Below are 16031 nucleotides of genomic sequence, written 5' to 3'. Positions count from 1 at the left end.
GCGACTATGCGGTTTCATTGTTCTGCTTTGCTAAGCGCTTGTTGAATGCAAAAGCTCTTGGGCCCCGTGTGATCTCATTCAGTTCGTCTTTGGCACGTGCGCTGTGAACAGCATTCGTTGCTACGTCCAAGCATTCTTACGCTATCCGAACAATGGGAAAAATGATTCAGTTCGCGAACTTTTCGCGAACGGATTAAGTTTGTAAGTCGAGGTGCTACTGTATTTTGAGTCCAGTGTTCTGACCAATGTCACTGGGCTCAAAACATGAACTCTGTTTCTCTGCATATTTTCAACAGACTGTCAAAATAAATTGAGAAAGAGAAGTTAAGGGAAAATTTTGAAGAGCAAATCATTGTTGATTTCACTACCACATTTAAAGCAGCAAAAGTGAATCAACAGTCCATTCTGAGAATTCCCAATTTCAACTTCCACTGAAAAACAGAGAGTAACAAGGCAGTCTAAAAAAGAGAGAGGAAAGTGCAAGAGTAAGAGACTTAGAAAGAGTGTAATAGAGAATCAAAGCACGGCAATATGGAAGTATGGGAGAACTGGCTCAACAACAGGCAGAATTTTCTTTAAGTCACAGAAAGAGGATGGTTATAGAGATTTGTGGATGAATAGGATTCACAAGAAGCTCATTCATTGCCTTCAGGGTCATATTCCAACTACGTCTAAGAGGTAGAAGCTTTCCAAAACTAACACTTCACCACCCAGAAAGTGAAATGTATTCCCAGCAGCAATAGCAGAACAAACTTAACCTTCATTTTAGTTGCCTAATTAAAAACAAAGTCTTAATAGACAACTGTAAGAATTAATTGAGAAATTAAACAAGATCAATTTGAAACTTCATATCCCATTTTTCCACACATACAACGATTTGGAAGATTCGTGACTAATTATTGCTAGTTATTATAGATGTAATTGTTGATAATATAACAGCAACCATATTGTATGCAGGCAGATGTTTTAAAAAAAAGACAAATCAAGAAAGAAAAATCTCAAAATGATAAAACTGTTCATGCTATTGCAGATGCACATTCATTCAATAATCTGACCAAACACTCACTTTTTGTGTGCTGTAAAATGGGTCCACGTCTTCCATTGGCTCAGACACCATCCCTGGAGGTATGTCACCATAAATATATGGTAATGTTTTACCGGCTTCCAAATCACGATTTGGTTTTGGGCCATTTTCATTGTCATCCCCATGTTGGTCCTTGGGTTTCTTGGCTTTTTCCTCTGCAATGCATCTCTCAATATTTGCAAGAGATTCTCGGGTAAAAAGACGGAGGCTGTCTGGTCCTGGTGGTGCAAGCAGTGGCTGCGCCATCTTTTCATTGTGCACCTTGGAAATTACCCTCTAGCCTCTTATGGAAGGATGTTCTGGATTAAAATAAAATAATTACTTCAAAACATATTTCAATTCAAACCCATTTACAGAATGCCTACCACTGCACAGAATAAAGCAGTAGGAATCAACTTACAACTGTTTTATTTCAGGATTCTCTCAAACAACACACATTTTATTGTTTCATTTCTGACTTGCATCACACTTGTACCTCAATTTTCAATTTTAGAGTTTAATGTTATATTACTTTTTGCTGCTTAGAATAAATTAAACATGTGTTTATGTTACTTGCATCGCCATTTACGTTGTAAAGAATTCCCTCTGGCCCCAATCTTTATCTGGAGACAACAGGTGAAATCTTTCCAAATGTGGCTCTGACTGCAGAGTCTCAACCAAAAGCAAGAAAGAAAACTTATTGAGGTAGGTAACAGGATTCAGAGAAGTATTTTCCTGACAATGACCAATTAACTGGGCATTGCCTGAGCCACAATTCTTAATAAGAATGATAGCCCATGGATAAGAGCTGCCAGCACAACTAGAGCAGTATCACAGCTACCAATGATCATTGCTGAGAACTGAAATGACAGTATTGCCTGTTATTGAGTGCCCAAAAAGAACATCCATTCCAAATCTGTCAAGTTTCACCAGACATCCTCCCCATGTTATGGCAGGCCCACTCTTCCTAGGGAAATTGCATATGGATGCAGGAAGTAGCCCTTCACTGGTCTCATAAGTAGCTCAGTTGGTCTCTGGATAGGTGGTTCTTTTTACCTGGCTTATCAACCAGCTTTGCCAGCGGCAGCAAAATGGTATCACAACAGAAGGACATTGGGCACACCAATCAATACCTCCCATGCCATTTGCCAGACTTCTCATCTCACAGCCCTACACCACAGGGAAATTAAAATTGGAGCAAATATTATTCATATGCATCCTTTTTTATCATTCATACTCAGGCGAAATAAAATGCATGCTCCAAAAACAAAATCAATTCTTCTCTCCCTTGTCCTTTTTCATCATTAAGAAAATCTTCTTTTTAAAAGAGTTCTCTCCCCAATCCACTCTTTCTAAAATAGATTCTAAAAAATGTATAAAAAACATTTTAAAAATATTTTTTAAAAATGCAAAAACTGATTGGCAGATTATTATCTGAATGGTGGCAGTTTTGGAAGAGGTGAGGTGCAATGAGACCTGGGTGTCATGGTGGAACATTCGCTGAGGGTTGACATGCAGGTGCAACAGGCAGTGAGGAAAGCTAATGCCATGCTGGCCCTCATAGTGAAAGAGGATTTGAGTGTTGTAGTAAGGATGTCTGCTGCAGTTATACAGGTCCTTGGTGAGGCCACATCTTGAATGCACTTTGGTCAGAAGAACATTGACAAACAATATAAAATAGGTGGCTACAATTCTAAAAGGGGTGCAAACGCAGAGGATCCTGGGTGTATATGAACATAGTTTATTGCAAGTGTAGAGAGTAGTAAATAAAGCATATAGTGTTCTTGGCTTTATTAATAAAGCCACAGAGTACAAGAACAAGTAGTGTTGTATACACACTTGTTAGAACTCAGCTGGAGTACCGTGTATAGTTGTGAGCACAACACTATGGGAAAGTTGTGAATTCATTGGAGAGAATTCAGAAGTGATTTATAAGAATAGCTTCAGGAATCAGTAACTTCAGTTATGAGGATATATTGAAGAAGTTGGGACTGCTCTCCTTACAGGAACAAAAGCTGAGAGGACATTTGATGGAAATTTTCAAAATCATGAGCAGACAGGACAGAGTAGATACAGAGAAACAGTTTCCGCTCGTAAAAGAGAGCAGAACGAGATGGCATGGATTTAAAGTGAGGTGTAAATGAAGCAAGTGTCATGTGGGAAAAATTGTTCTCACTCAGCGATTAGGTAGGGTTCCAGGATGTGGTGGAGACAAGTTCAAATGATGAATTCAGGATGGTGTTCAATTATTATTTGGATAGAAATGGCTCACAGCCAAACAGTCAAATTGGCAGAAGATTGGCATCAGGCAACAGAAATGGTTTGGGCACGATGGACCAAATGGTATCCAACTGCACCATAACAATTCTGTGATTCTGTGATGTAAATTGATTAGTGATACTATTTGTTCAATTCAGTTAAAAAACGCAGCTCACTTTTATCCTTTGAAGAGAATCATCAGATGGCCCTTCAACAAAACATTAGGTGTTCTTGTGGTGCAGTGAGAGTATTCTATCTCTTGTTAGACTTTAAGTCTAATTATTTGCCCAGCACCTTTCTCCAGATGATGGTAGTTGTTTTAACTTCTTCCCTTTCTTTAAACTTTTAATTTTCAAGGAGTTTCCAAAACTTCACAATGAAGACAGACACAAAATACATGTTCAATGTTTCCTCCATTTCCTGGCTTTCCACTATCAATTCTCAATTAGTACCGAAAAAGCCACCATGAGTTGGAGTTACTCTTTCAATTTAAATATCCAAAGAAACTCTTACAATCAAGATTTTTGTCAAACTCTACTTTATCCTGATACTTATTTTAGCCTTTTTAACAGTTCTTAAAAGCAACTCAATCCACTGATCTGTTACAAATCTTTGCAGAATATCCACCACCTACTGATGGCATAGAATAAACCAATTATTTAAATTAGATTCCCTACAGTGTGGAAACAGGCCCAAACAACCCTCCAAAGAGTAACCCAATCAGACCAATTTTCCTCTGACTAATACACCTCACACTATGGGCAATTTAGAATGGCTAATTCACCTGACTTGCACATCTTTGGACTGTGGGAGGAAACAGGAGCATCCGGAGGAAACCCAAGCAGACACAGGGAGAACACGCAAACTCCACACAGTCACCTGAGGCTGGAATCGAATCTAGATCCCTGGCGCTGTGAGGCAGCAGTGCTAACCATTGAGCCACCGTGCCACCTCTGGGAATGTTGCATGATATCAATATATCAGCGGTGCAGGACTGAAAATGGGGTGAATGTGCAAACTCCACTCAGTCACCCATAGATGGAATTGAACACAGGCCCTTAGCAATGTAAGGTACCAGTACTAATCACTGAATTACCATGTTGCAGATTAAAATCTTACACCTCAAGGACACCCAAAGATTCTGAAATGGATGTTCTTTCTCTTTGAACTCTTTTCCTTTTAACTTGATACTTGCGTGTTTGTGTGCCAAAGTGACTGTACAAAGGCTTTATGCTTGACTTATGACCCTGATTATTTTTTGCAGGGTCAGCAGGTAACAAACTTGCTCTTCCTTTAACTCAGGAAACATTTGTGATTAGTTCCTTATTCTTTATAGTAAAATAGTTAACTACATTTTAATTGGAGAGATTAACAGTCTCACATGAAAAATAACTTAAACATCTATAGTCATAGCGTCAGAGAGATGTACAGCATGGAAACAGACCCTTCGGTCCAACTCGTCCATGTCGACCACATTTCCTAAACTAATCTAGTCCCATTTGCCAATATCCTTCTAAACCCTTCCTATTCATATACCCATCCAGATGCCTTTTAAATGTTATAATTGTACAGCGGCTACCACTTCCTCTGGCAGCTCATTCCATACACACACCACCCTCTGCGTCAATTGATTGCTGCTTATAACCCCTTTAAATCTTTCCCCTCTCACCCTAAACCTATGCGTTCTAGTTCTGAAGTCCCCCAACCTGGGAAAAAGACTTTGGCTATTCACCATATCCATGCCCCTCATGATCTTATAAACCTCTATAAGGTCACCCCAAAGCCTTCGACTCTCCAGGAAAAATAAGCCCAGCCTTATTCAGCCTCTCCCTATAGCTCAAACACTCCAACCCTGGCAACATCCTTGTAAATCTTTTCTGAACCCTTTTAAGTTTCACAACATCCTTCCTATTGGAGGGAGACCAGAATTGCATGCAATATTCCAAAAGTGGCTGAACCAACATCCTGTACAGCTGCAACATGACTTCCTATACTCAATGCACTGACCAATAAAGACAAACATATCAAACACCTTCTTCACTATCCTGTCTACCAGGGATTCTACTTTCAAGGAACTATTAACCTGCACTCCAAGGTCTCTTTGTTCAGCAACACCTCCCTGGACCTTACCATTAGTGTGTAAAAATCCTGCCTTTCCAAAATGCAGCACCTCACATTTATCTAAATTAATCTCCATCTGCCACTCCTCGGTGCATTGGCCTAACTGATCAAGAGTCGAGGGTGTGGTACTGGAAAAGCACAGCAGGTCAGGCAGTATCTGAGGAGCAAAAGTCCTTCAACAGCAATTCATCTCTCCTGCTCCTCAGATGCCACCTGACCTGCTGTGCTACTCCAGCACCACACTCTTGATGCTAATCTCCAGCAAATGCAGTCTACACTTTCATCCTTCTGATCAAGAAACTGTTATCCTCTGAGGTGACCTTCTTCACTGTCCACTACACCTCCAATTTTGATACCACTTGCATACAGAGTAACCTTACCTCCTATTTAACCTTACATCCAAATTATTTGTATAAATGATGAAAAGCAGTGGACCCAGCACCGATACTTGTAGAACATCGCTGATCACATTTGTTATGATCAGCTTATGAAATTAAGAGAGGAGCCGATTCACACTTTGTGACTTGGCTGCAGATAGCGAGAGTGAAAGTCAAAAGATGTGGTTCGAGAAAAGCACAGCAGGTCAGGCAACATCCAAGAAGCTGGAGAATCGACATTTCAACCATAAACTCTTAATCAGGAAGGTAGGGAGGGAAGGGGACTGAGAGATAAATAGGAGGGGGGGGGGGTAGAGCTGGGTGGGGGGTGGGGGGGGTGGTGATAGATGGATGCAGGTGGAATGTTTAAAGAATGTTCGACCTGCACCCTTTGATTGCCTTCCCACCTACCTTCCCTCCAGCCCCACCCCCTCCTATTTATCTCTCAGCCCCCTTCCCCCTCCATATTCCTGATGAAGTGCTTATGCTCAAAATGTTGACTCTCCTGCACCTCAGATGCTGCCAGACCTGCTGTGCTTTTCCAGCGCCACACTAGCTGTTTGTTTGTTCCCTGTATGATTTGTTTCAGATTGCTGATCACAGGTGACCATGCAATTGTGCAATTTGTACAAGGAAAAAACATTGACCCAATGGAACCACTACATTACTTGCCATCACAGTTTACTTTCCTAATCAGAGTCTTTAGATGAAATAGAATAAATACATCTGATTAGCACTGCCAAAGGCATATAACAGCACAGGGTTTGGTTTAAATTTGTTAGAATTCAGATCGTCAGACAATGAATAGTAGTGTTGTGGTTAAGTGATTTTACTCTTACAAGTATGAGAAGCATATATTACATATCGCACCCCTCCAATTCAACAACTACAGCTTGTTCGCCTCCATGGCTGCATGTGAGTCTCCAGTTAATGCCCACAATGTGAAAGCAATTAGAGACACAACAGACATTTAAGTAACAAAGTTAGCATTGTAAATACTGCTTTTCTCATAAGCAGGCTACTTTAGAGAAGCTCTTTTTGAAAGATAATTTGTATTGAGAGTAGAGTAAAAGTTGCCAGATCAGCTTTAGCAGAGATAATGTGCAGCACATCTTTGAGGGGAGTAAAATTTGATTTTAATAGCAGGTGCTGATTATTAGCAACATATATCCATTACTGAAAGAAAGTTCTTCATCACTCAGCTGTATAATATTCTTGCTGCCTGCAATCAGCTGATGAAATAGTTCCCCTTTTTCCACACCTGGTCTGTATGATTCTCCAGCCCCTTATGCTGAATATTTTGTTTTCTTTAAATGGCAAAGTTGTCGTGCATGTGAATGACAATCACAAAATGGTGACTAACATAATCTAAAAGTTAAGTCAAAGAATTATTAGAATAATCCAATGTTGGGTGAGAAATGGAAGGATATTAATTTCAGTAAATTAGTTGAGGCAGTACCATCTGGTCTGTTAACTTACTGCATGCCTCATTGAGTAGGAGACAGTGAAAAGTTTAGATTTGACATCACTTTCAAAACTAGTCATCACATCATCAGTAGGTTTAACTTTGCAACGTACAATTAGCGAAATATGTCAAATTTCTGACTGACTGAAAGACAAAGACAATACTGATGTCAAGCTTTAAATATGTAATGAGTGACAATTTTGGGGTTTTCCTGGAGATTATTTCAGTGGCAATGATGGCTTGCAAGGAGATGGGGCTCCCAGAAAAATAAAAAAAAAGTCCTGAGAATCCAGGAATGAATAACATTTACAATGTTAAAAATAAACGTTTAGCCTATCAAAAAAGTAGAAAAAAATAGTTTCTCTGAAGTCTTATTTTGGAAATTGTAAGGAAATGTAGCTCTCAAATGTGTGAATTTTGTGAATGAATTTTAAGGAGAATGAGGATGTGATAGCTAATAATGATAAGCCTATAGTAATGACCTTATGATACTTCTCAAGTAACAAGCAAGCTGCTTAACTGAGTTAAATGCTAAGTAGCCTGTTCATCCAGTTTCAGACAAGGTTATTGGTAATAGTTCTATGAGTTTTGACAATTACCTGGTTTTCACATCAGATCTGAATATGCACAAAATAGCTTTTAAAAGTGGCTTGCAAGAGATTTTTATGGTGCAAGGATGAGCCCTAACCTTGTAAAACAGCAGATATGGCAAATTGGCATAAAATATGTCATTGCAATGCCCCTCACTTAAGATTATAATGAAATTGTAAGATTTAAATTACTCAAAATTAAGTTATGAATATATTGTAAGTTAGCAGCTCAGCAAGTATATGCATATCACAAATAAAACGTAGTGTAAATGAAAACAAGTGTTGCAGGCCAGGGAGCCTGAACCCATTCAGCACTGCAACCGTTAACACAGCTGATTTCTTTTCACTTTCTTTAACTTCACTTTCCCACAAACCTCCCATTCTTTATTTCACTTAGTGTCTACAATTTCATCAATCTTAGTCTGAAAATACTCAATGGTTCCAACTCAAATGTGAAAGTAAATGATTTTTGACTGGGTTAAAATCTTGCTCATTGGCTGAGCATTAACTGATACCTGTGATAAAAGATTTACAAAAATCAAGATACACACAAATATCAACCTGAATGTAATGAGTAAATAGGAAGAGCAAAAATAGCAGTACTATGTAAATATTATTTTACTTGCCTAAGGAGAGAAAATCTTCTAGGAGAAAGTGAGGACTGCAGATGCTAGAGATCAGAGCTGAAAATGTGTTGCTGGAAACGTCGATTCTCCTGCTCCTTGGATGCTGCCTGACCTGCTACACTTTTCCAGCAACACATTTTCAGCTAAGGAGAGAAAAGTTCTGTTTTAAGTACCTTTTCTGAGACAAATAACTACCTCAAAAGGCACCCCTCCCTTTCGCTGAAAAGTTACATTGAATAACACGATGACTGGAGTACAGGATGAATAGCAGAATGAACAGACCACAAGCCACTTACACTATGAGCAAGTAATGGAGAATTTGGAAGAAGTGAGACTGCAGAGATTGAAAGAGTGTAAGATAGCACAGATCTGTTACAGCAGCCAATACCATAATTTGCATTACTCACTGAAACTCAATCCACATTTGAAAGGCACCAACTCAGATATATGTACTGAAGAGATAGATAATCATGTGGAAGAGAGATATTTGGGTGAATCACCAAGCTCTGGTGAGCAAAGATAAGTAATGATGTTGGTTGATGCAGAACAGGCAGAGCATCCTCCCAGAGTAATTTAGGGATGCTGACATAACTAGGCCTGTTTTCCAACAGAAACTGACACAGTACTGAAATCATATTATAAAACTCACTCACATCCCTTACACACTATATTAGAAAATGATTGAAAGAACCAAGTCACTTAGAACAACCTTGATATCCAATATAATTTCCGACAGCTGCCCAGTTATGGTAAGGATATTATTAAGCTGGAGGGGCTTCAGAAGATATTTGTAAGGACATTGCAGGGTATGGAAAGTTTAAGTTATAAAGAATTGCTGGATAGGCTAGGATTTTTTTCACAGGAGCATAGAAGGTTGAGAGGCAACCTCATAAAAGGTTATAAAATGATGGGAGGTATAGATAGACTTAATGGTAGTTGTCTGTTCCCAAGTTAAGGCATTTCAAGACTGGGGAGGGGAACATTATTAATGTGAGAGGAGGTTTAAAAAAAATCAGCAGCATTTTTTTTAACAGAAAGGGTAGTTTGCATGTGGAATGAACTTCCTGAGGATGTGGGTACAATTACAACATTTAAAAAACATTTCCATCGGTACATGAATAGGAAAGGCTTGGAGGGACATTGGCCGGGAGCAGGCAGGTGATATTAATTTAGTTTGGGATTATGTTCGGCATAGACTGGTTGGGTTAAGGGCTCTGTTTCCATGCTGTATGACTCTAAGACGGGATGAAGTGATGTAACAGAGCACTAATCATCAATTTAACTTTTGGAATGTGGAAACGTCAGTGACAATATCAGTTTCAAGTATGTGGGCAATGTGGGGAGGTAGTGATGCAATGGTAATGTCACTGGACCAGCAATCAGAAAACTAGGTTAAAGTTCTGGTGTTTGAATCCCACCATAGCAGACAGTGAAATTTGAATTCAATAAAATTTTGGATTTTAAAATTAAGCTGAAATCAACCACTATGATTGTTGTAAAAACCCTCCTGCTTACTAAGAGAATAAAATCTATCAACCTTACCTAGGCTGGTTCTACATGTCACCCCAGACACATATGGCTGATTCTTAACTGCTGATTAACTGGACAATTAGAGATGGACAATAAATGCTGGCCTAGTCAGCAACTTCCTCATTCTATGTATGAATAATTTAAAAAATACAATGGTGCTACAATATTGCAGAAGTAGTAGTTTTAGAATTTAAATCCAGGATAGAGTCACAACTAACGTATCACATTAGGGTACAGTCACAGGAAAATATGAGGGCGAGATTCCAAGAAACCGCAAGTGCTCAGTATGTTAGCTAAAACTAATAGAGCACAGGAGGAAACGCTCCAGCCAATCAGTAGGACCACACTTTTAATTTCAGAACAATTTATATAATACAATAGACACTTATTTCACCAGGACTGCATAAATGAACAGTAATATTCAGTTGGAAGGCGGTGGTGACTTTCACTACTACTAGTGATATACTGCAGATGGTACATGTTCCTTGCAGAGAATGGTGTGTATTAGGACTGCACAACCATGCAATTATATGGTCCCTTGAGGCAGTCAGGAACTCAAGAGTGGAACCAATTCCTGTAATCAGCAGCTGCTCACAACATTTATCAGTCCAGACAGGCTGAGCTCTCTCTCTCCTACCTTGTTTCGACATGACAGGTATGTCATCACTGGACAAACATTCTCCATTATTGATGAAGTCAGGAGAAAGCATTAAAGTTTGGAAGTACAGACAAGGGTCTGAAATGCATTGAATTGCCAAACAAAATTTGTGAACCAGGACCCTGTAAACACTAATCCCTGCTTGCAGACCTTCCTAAGTATCCAGTAGGCATTACTCAGTCATACATTGCCAACTGAACATAAAACTTCTCACACGCTTTGCTGTTGTATCGTCAAATAGATGACTCTGTTCCATTTAAGAAACATGAAGGAGTGTTATATTACTCACTAGCAAGAAGAAAGATGTAGATCAGGTGCGAACTAAAAGAGAAGGGAAAACAGTCAATACGGATTCTGACTAACAAAATGAACTAAGTACGAAATAAAGAAATGATTGCACTAAGCACAGAAAAGCTAAGTCCCATGATTCTATTCCAGCTGTATTATCAAGAACCTGTGCTCCTGAAGCAGCTGCACCTCCAGTTCAGCTGCAATGCTGCCATCTACCTGACAATACAGAAAAGTGCCCATGTGTATCCTATCAATAAAAGCAGCTCATGTCCAGTGAGGTAAATTTAGCAACTCATCAGCTATGTGATGGAAGGGGTCATCAGTTTACTGTTCTAACAAGTGGCACTTACTTTCTGCTAACCTACTCACTGATGCTATGTTGGATTTTGCTACAATCACTCAGCTCCAGAATTCACTGCAATCTTCGTCTATGTATGATTAAACATATCAACTTACAAGGTGAGATGGTGTTGTCTACTCAATACTGGTATAATTTAGCTCATGGTTCCATTAAAGAGCACTTAAAAGACTTTAAACAATGCGAATCAAATGAAAAATACTTAACAGGCAGGAATCAGTTAGGTCTGAAAGTGGATAAAACGCCTGGACCAGATGAGCTACACTTCTAGACTTCTGAAGGAAATAGCTGAATAGATAGTGGGGGGTTTTAGTAGTGATCTTTCAGGTATCCCTGAAGTTGGGGAGGGTCCCAGAGGACTAGAAAATCACTATTGTATCCATCCTGTTTAAGAAGGTAGCAAGGCCATAGATGGGAAATAATAGGCTGATTAGTATGAACTCAGTCATAGAGTCATACGGATGTACAGCATGGAAACAGACCCTTCGGCCCAACCCGTCCATGCTGACCAGATATCCCAACCCAATCTAATCTCACCTGCCTGCACCAGGCCCATATCCCTCCAGACCCTTCCTATTCATATACCCATCCAAATGCCTCTTAAATGTTGCAATTGTACCAGCCTCCACCACATCCTCTGTAAGCTCATTCCATACACATACCACCCTCTGCTGAAAAGGTTGCCTCTTAGGTCTCTTTTATGTCTTTCCCTCTCACCTTAAACCTATGCCCTCTAGTTCTGGACTCCCCAACCCCAGGGAAAAGACTTTGCCTATTTATCCTATCCATGTCCGTCATAATTTTGTAAACCTCTATAAGGTCACCCCTCAGTCTCCGACGCTCCAGGGACAACAGCCCCAGCCTGTTCAGCCTCAGATCCTCCAACCCTGGCAACATCCTTGTAAATCTTTTCTGAACGCTTTCAAGTTTCACAACATCTTTCCAATAGAAAGGAGACCAGAAATGCACACAATATTCCAACAGTGGCCTAACCAGTCGCAACATGACCTCCCAAGTCCTGTACTCAATACTCTGACCAATAAAGGAAAGCATACCAAACGCCTTCTTCACTATCCTATCTACCTGCGACTCCATTTTCAAGGAGCTATGAACCTGCACTCCAAGGTCTCTTTTTTCAGCAACACTCCCTAGGACCTTACCATTAAGTGTATAAGTCCTGCTAAGATTTGCTTTCCCAAAATGCAGCATCTTGCATTTATCTGAATCAAACTCCATCTGCCACTTCACAGCCCATTGGCCCATCTGGTCCAGATCCTGTTGTAATCTGAGGTAACCCTCTTCGCTGTCCACTACACCTCCAATTTTGGTGTCATCTGCAAACTTACTAACTGTACCTCTTATGCTTGCATCCAAATCATTTATGTAAATGACAAAAAGTAGAAGGCCCAGCACCGATCCTTGTGGCACTCCACTGATCAAAGGTCTCCAGTCTGAAAAACAATCCTCCACCACCACTCTCTGTCTTCCTCTCTGTCTTCTACCTTTGAGCCAGTTCTGTATCCAAATGGCTAGTTCTCCCTGTATTGTGAAGGATGAGATTTCTGAATACATAGAAGTAAAATAAGCAAAGTCAGCATGGTCGCATCAAGGGGAGGTCACACCTGCCAAATCTACTAGAATTCTTTGAGGAGGTAATGATAAGGTTAGACTAAGGAGAACCAATAGATGCTATCCATCTGGACTTCCAGAAGGCCTTTCATAAAGTGCCACACAGGAGGCTGTTGAGTAAGATAAGGGTCCATGGTGTTAGAGGCCAGGTACTAGCATGGATAGAAGATTGGCTGTCTGGCAGAAGGCAGAGAGTGGGAATAAAAGGGTCCTTCTTAAGATCAAAGCTGGTGACTGGTGGTGGTCTACAAGGTCTGATTTTGGGACCACAACATTTTCATTAACAATCTGGATGAAGGAACTGAGGGCATTCTGGCAAAGTTTGCAAATGATACAAACATAGGTGGAGGGGCAGGTAGTATTGAGGAGGTGGGAAGGTTGCAGAAAGATTTAGACATGTTAGGAGAGTGGGCAAAGTGGAAGATGAAATACAATGTGGGCAAGAATGAGATCACACACTTTGGTCGGAAGAATAGAGGCATGGACTATTTTCTGAAAGGGGACAAAATTCAGAAATCTGAAATGCAAAAGGACTTGGAAGTCCTAGTCCAAGTTTTTCTTAAGGTGAAATTGCACGTTGAGTTGGTAGTAAGTAAGGCAAATACAACGTCATTCATCTAGAATATAAAAGCAGGGATGTACTTCTGAGGCTTTATAAATCTCGGGTCAGACCAGCTTTAGAGTATTGTGAGCAATCTTGCTCCCCATCCCACAGGAAAGATGCATTAGCCTTGCAGCGGGTCCAGAGGAGATTCAAGAGAATGATTCCAGGAATAAAAGGCTTGACATATGAGGGTATCTGAGGACTCTGGGTCTGTACTCAATGGAGTTTTGAAGGATGAGGGAGATCTGATTGAAATTTTCAGAATACTGAATGGCCTGGATAGAGTGGACATTGGGAAGATGTTTCCACTAGCAGGACAAATGAGGACCTGAGGGCACAGCTTTAGAGTAAAGGGAAGACCTTTCAGAATGGCGATAAGGAGAAATATCTTTAGCCAGAGAGTGCTGAACCTGTGGAATTCATTGCCACTGAAGCCTGTGGAGGCCAGGTCATTGAGTATACTTAAAATAGAGATAGATAAGTTCTCGATTGCCAAGAGAATCAAAGGCGACGGAAAGAAAGCGGGAAAATGGGGTTGAAAAACTTATCAGCCATGATTGAATGGTGGAGCAGACTCGATGGGCCAAATGGTCTAATTTCTGCTCCTATGTCTTATGGTCTTATAGTTTTATGGAGTCATATTGGTTCAAGGAAATATGACTGTGATCATTGCAGGCCGGTCACCTCAACCTAGAGCATCAAAACATGAGATCCTCAGGTCACTATCTGAGATCCCAAATACTTTCAGCAGTCTAATCAATGACATTCCTCCTTCATGAGGTCAGAAATGGGACTACTGGTTGATGATTGCACAGTGTTCAGTGCAATTTACAACTATTCTGATAATTAAACTCCATGCCCAAATGCAGAAAGGTCTGAAAAAAAACCTTACCAAAGGCTGATAAGTTGTATTTTTATTAGACAATTATTTTAAATGATCATTTCTAATAAGAAAGAGCAGAATCAGCTCTCACTGATATTCACTGACAATCACTGCTCTCCTTATTAGCTGCATACTAGCTTTCTGCAGTTCATGCATGAGGACATCCACATCCATTTGCACAGGAGGATGTTACAGTTTCTCTCCATTTAGATAATAAGCTGCCTTTTTATTCTTCTAGCTAACGTGGATAACCTTACACTTATCCACGTTGAACTCTATCTACTAACGTTTGGCCCATTCACTGAATCTACCCATATCCATTTGTAAATTCCTTATTTCCTCATTTCAAATAATTTTCCTACTTATTATAGTGTCAGCTGCAAATTCAGCTATAGTATATTCCACCTCATTAATGGTGATTGTAATTAATTGGAGTCTGAGGACCAAATTCTTTGGCAGCTCACTAGTTACAGCTGCCAATCTGAAAAAAAGACTCATTTATGCCACTCTGCTTTCCATTGATTGGCCGATCTTTCATCCAAGTTAATATATTATCCCTAACCCCATGTGGTCTTATCTTGAATATTAACCTTTTATGCAGCATCTTATCAAATGCTTTCTGAAAATCCAGATATTCTACATCTACAGGACCCCCATTATCCACTTTCTCATTACATTTTTGAAGAACTTAACAAATTAGTCAAATATAACTTACCCTTCATTAACCTATGCTAACTCTGATGGATTGTACTTTGACCTTGCAAATGCCCTGTTACTGATGGAGACAGAATGAAAACCCAACGGAAAAGAATTTCTTATATCCTACCAAGGTTGTATTACAGTTATTAAAGTACTCGTTAAAATTGGTGGCTTATTTAGTTTGTTTTTATTCACATTCAATATGACTTTTCATAATGCATTTAGTCCCAATGGAACACATCAAATGTTTGAAAATTTGTTTTCACATCCTACTCTACAACAGAAAATTTATCACAAAATTATTACAGTGTAGAAGATCATTCAACCCATCATATCTGCAGCAGCTCTCCAAACTAGCATTCCACTTTACACCATTTTCGCCATGATGAAGCCTATTATTCCTTTTCAAATAACAGTTTAACTCACTTTTGAATGCCTCAAGTGAACGTGCTTTCACCATGTTTTCAGGCAGTACATTCCATAGTCTAATCACTTACTACACGATAAAGTTTTTCCTCATCGCTTTTGCCGATCACTTTAAATCTGTGATCTTGTGTTTTTCATTCACACGTAGGAACACTTTCTCAATATCTACTGTCCAAACTGCACATGTAATACCTCATTTGGATATCCCTCAGTCTTCTCATGAATAAAAACATTCTCTACCTCTCCAACGAACTTCAAAACTGAGGTTCCTCAACCCTTCTCACAAATCCCTTTTCAAATTATTCTTAAAAATCATTTCTGCAGACTTTGTATCCCTCCTAAAGAATCTAGAATGGGATGCAATATGCCAGCTTAGGTTGAACTAATGTCTTATATACTTGCTCTTGTAGGCTATGCCCCAATTAATACAGCCGAACATACTTTAAGCTTCA

At 39.7% G+C, this 16031-nt stretch overlaps 1 protein-coding gene across 5 annotated transcripts in view; it reads right to left on the bottom strand.

Annotated features, from left to right (window-relative positions):
* Positions 1-16031, bottom strand: part of scn1laa (sodium channel, voltage-gated, type I-like, alpha) — a 193013-nt gene that overhangs the window by 166200 nt on the left and 10782 nt on the right. For all 5 annotated transcript variants that reach the window (XM_072579493.1, XM_072579495.1, XM_072579491.1 and 2 more), the window contains exon 2: positions 1067-1383. In XM_072579493.1, the coding sequence (XP_072435594.1) occupies positions 1067-1330 (264 nt within the window). In that variant the 5' untranslated portion in view covers positions 1331-1383. The remainder of the gene's footprint in view (positions 1-1066; positions 1384-16031) is intronic.

Source organism: Chiloscyllium punctatum, chromosome 10 (assembly GCF_047496795.1).
Source record: "Chiloscyllium punctatum isolate Juve2018m chromosome 10, sChiPun1.3, whole genome shotgun sequence".
Lineage (NCBI taxonomy): Eukaryota > Metazoa > Chordata > Chondrichthyes > Orectolobiformes > Hemiscylliidae > Chiloscyllium > Chiloscyllium punctatum.
This window is presented reverse-complemented; position numbering and strand designations above follow the sequence as displayed.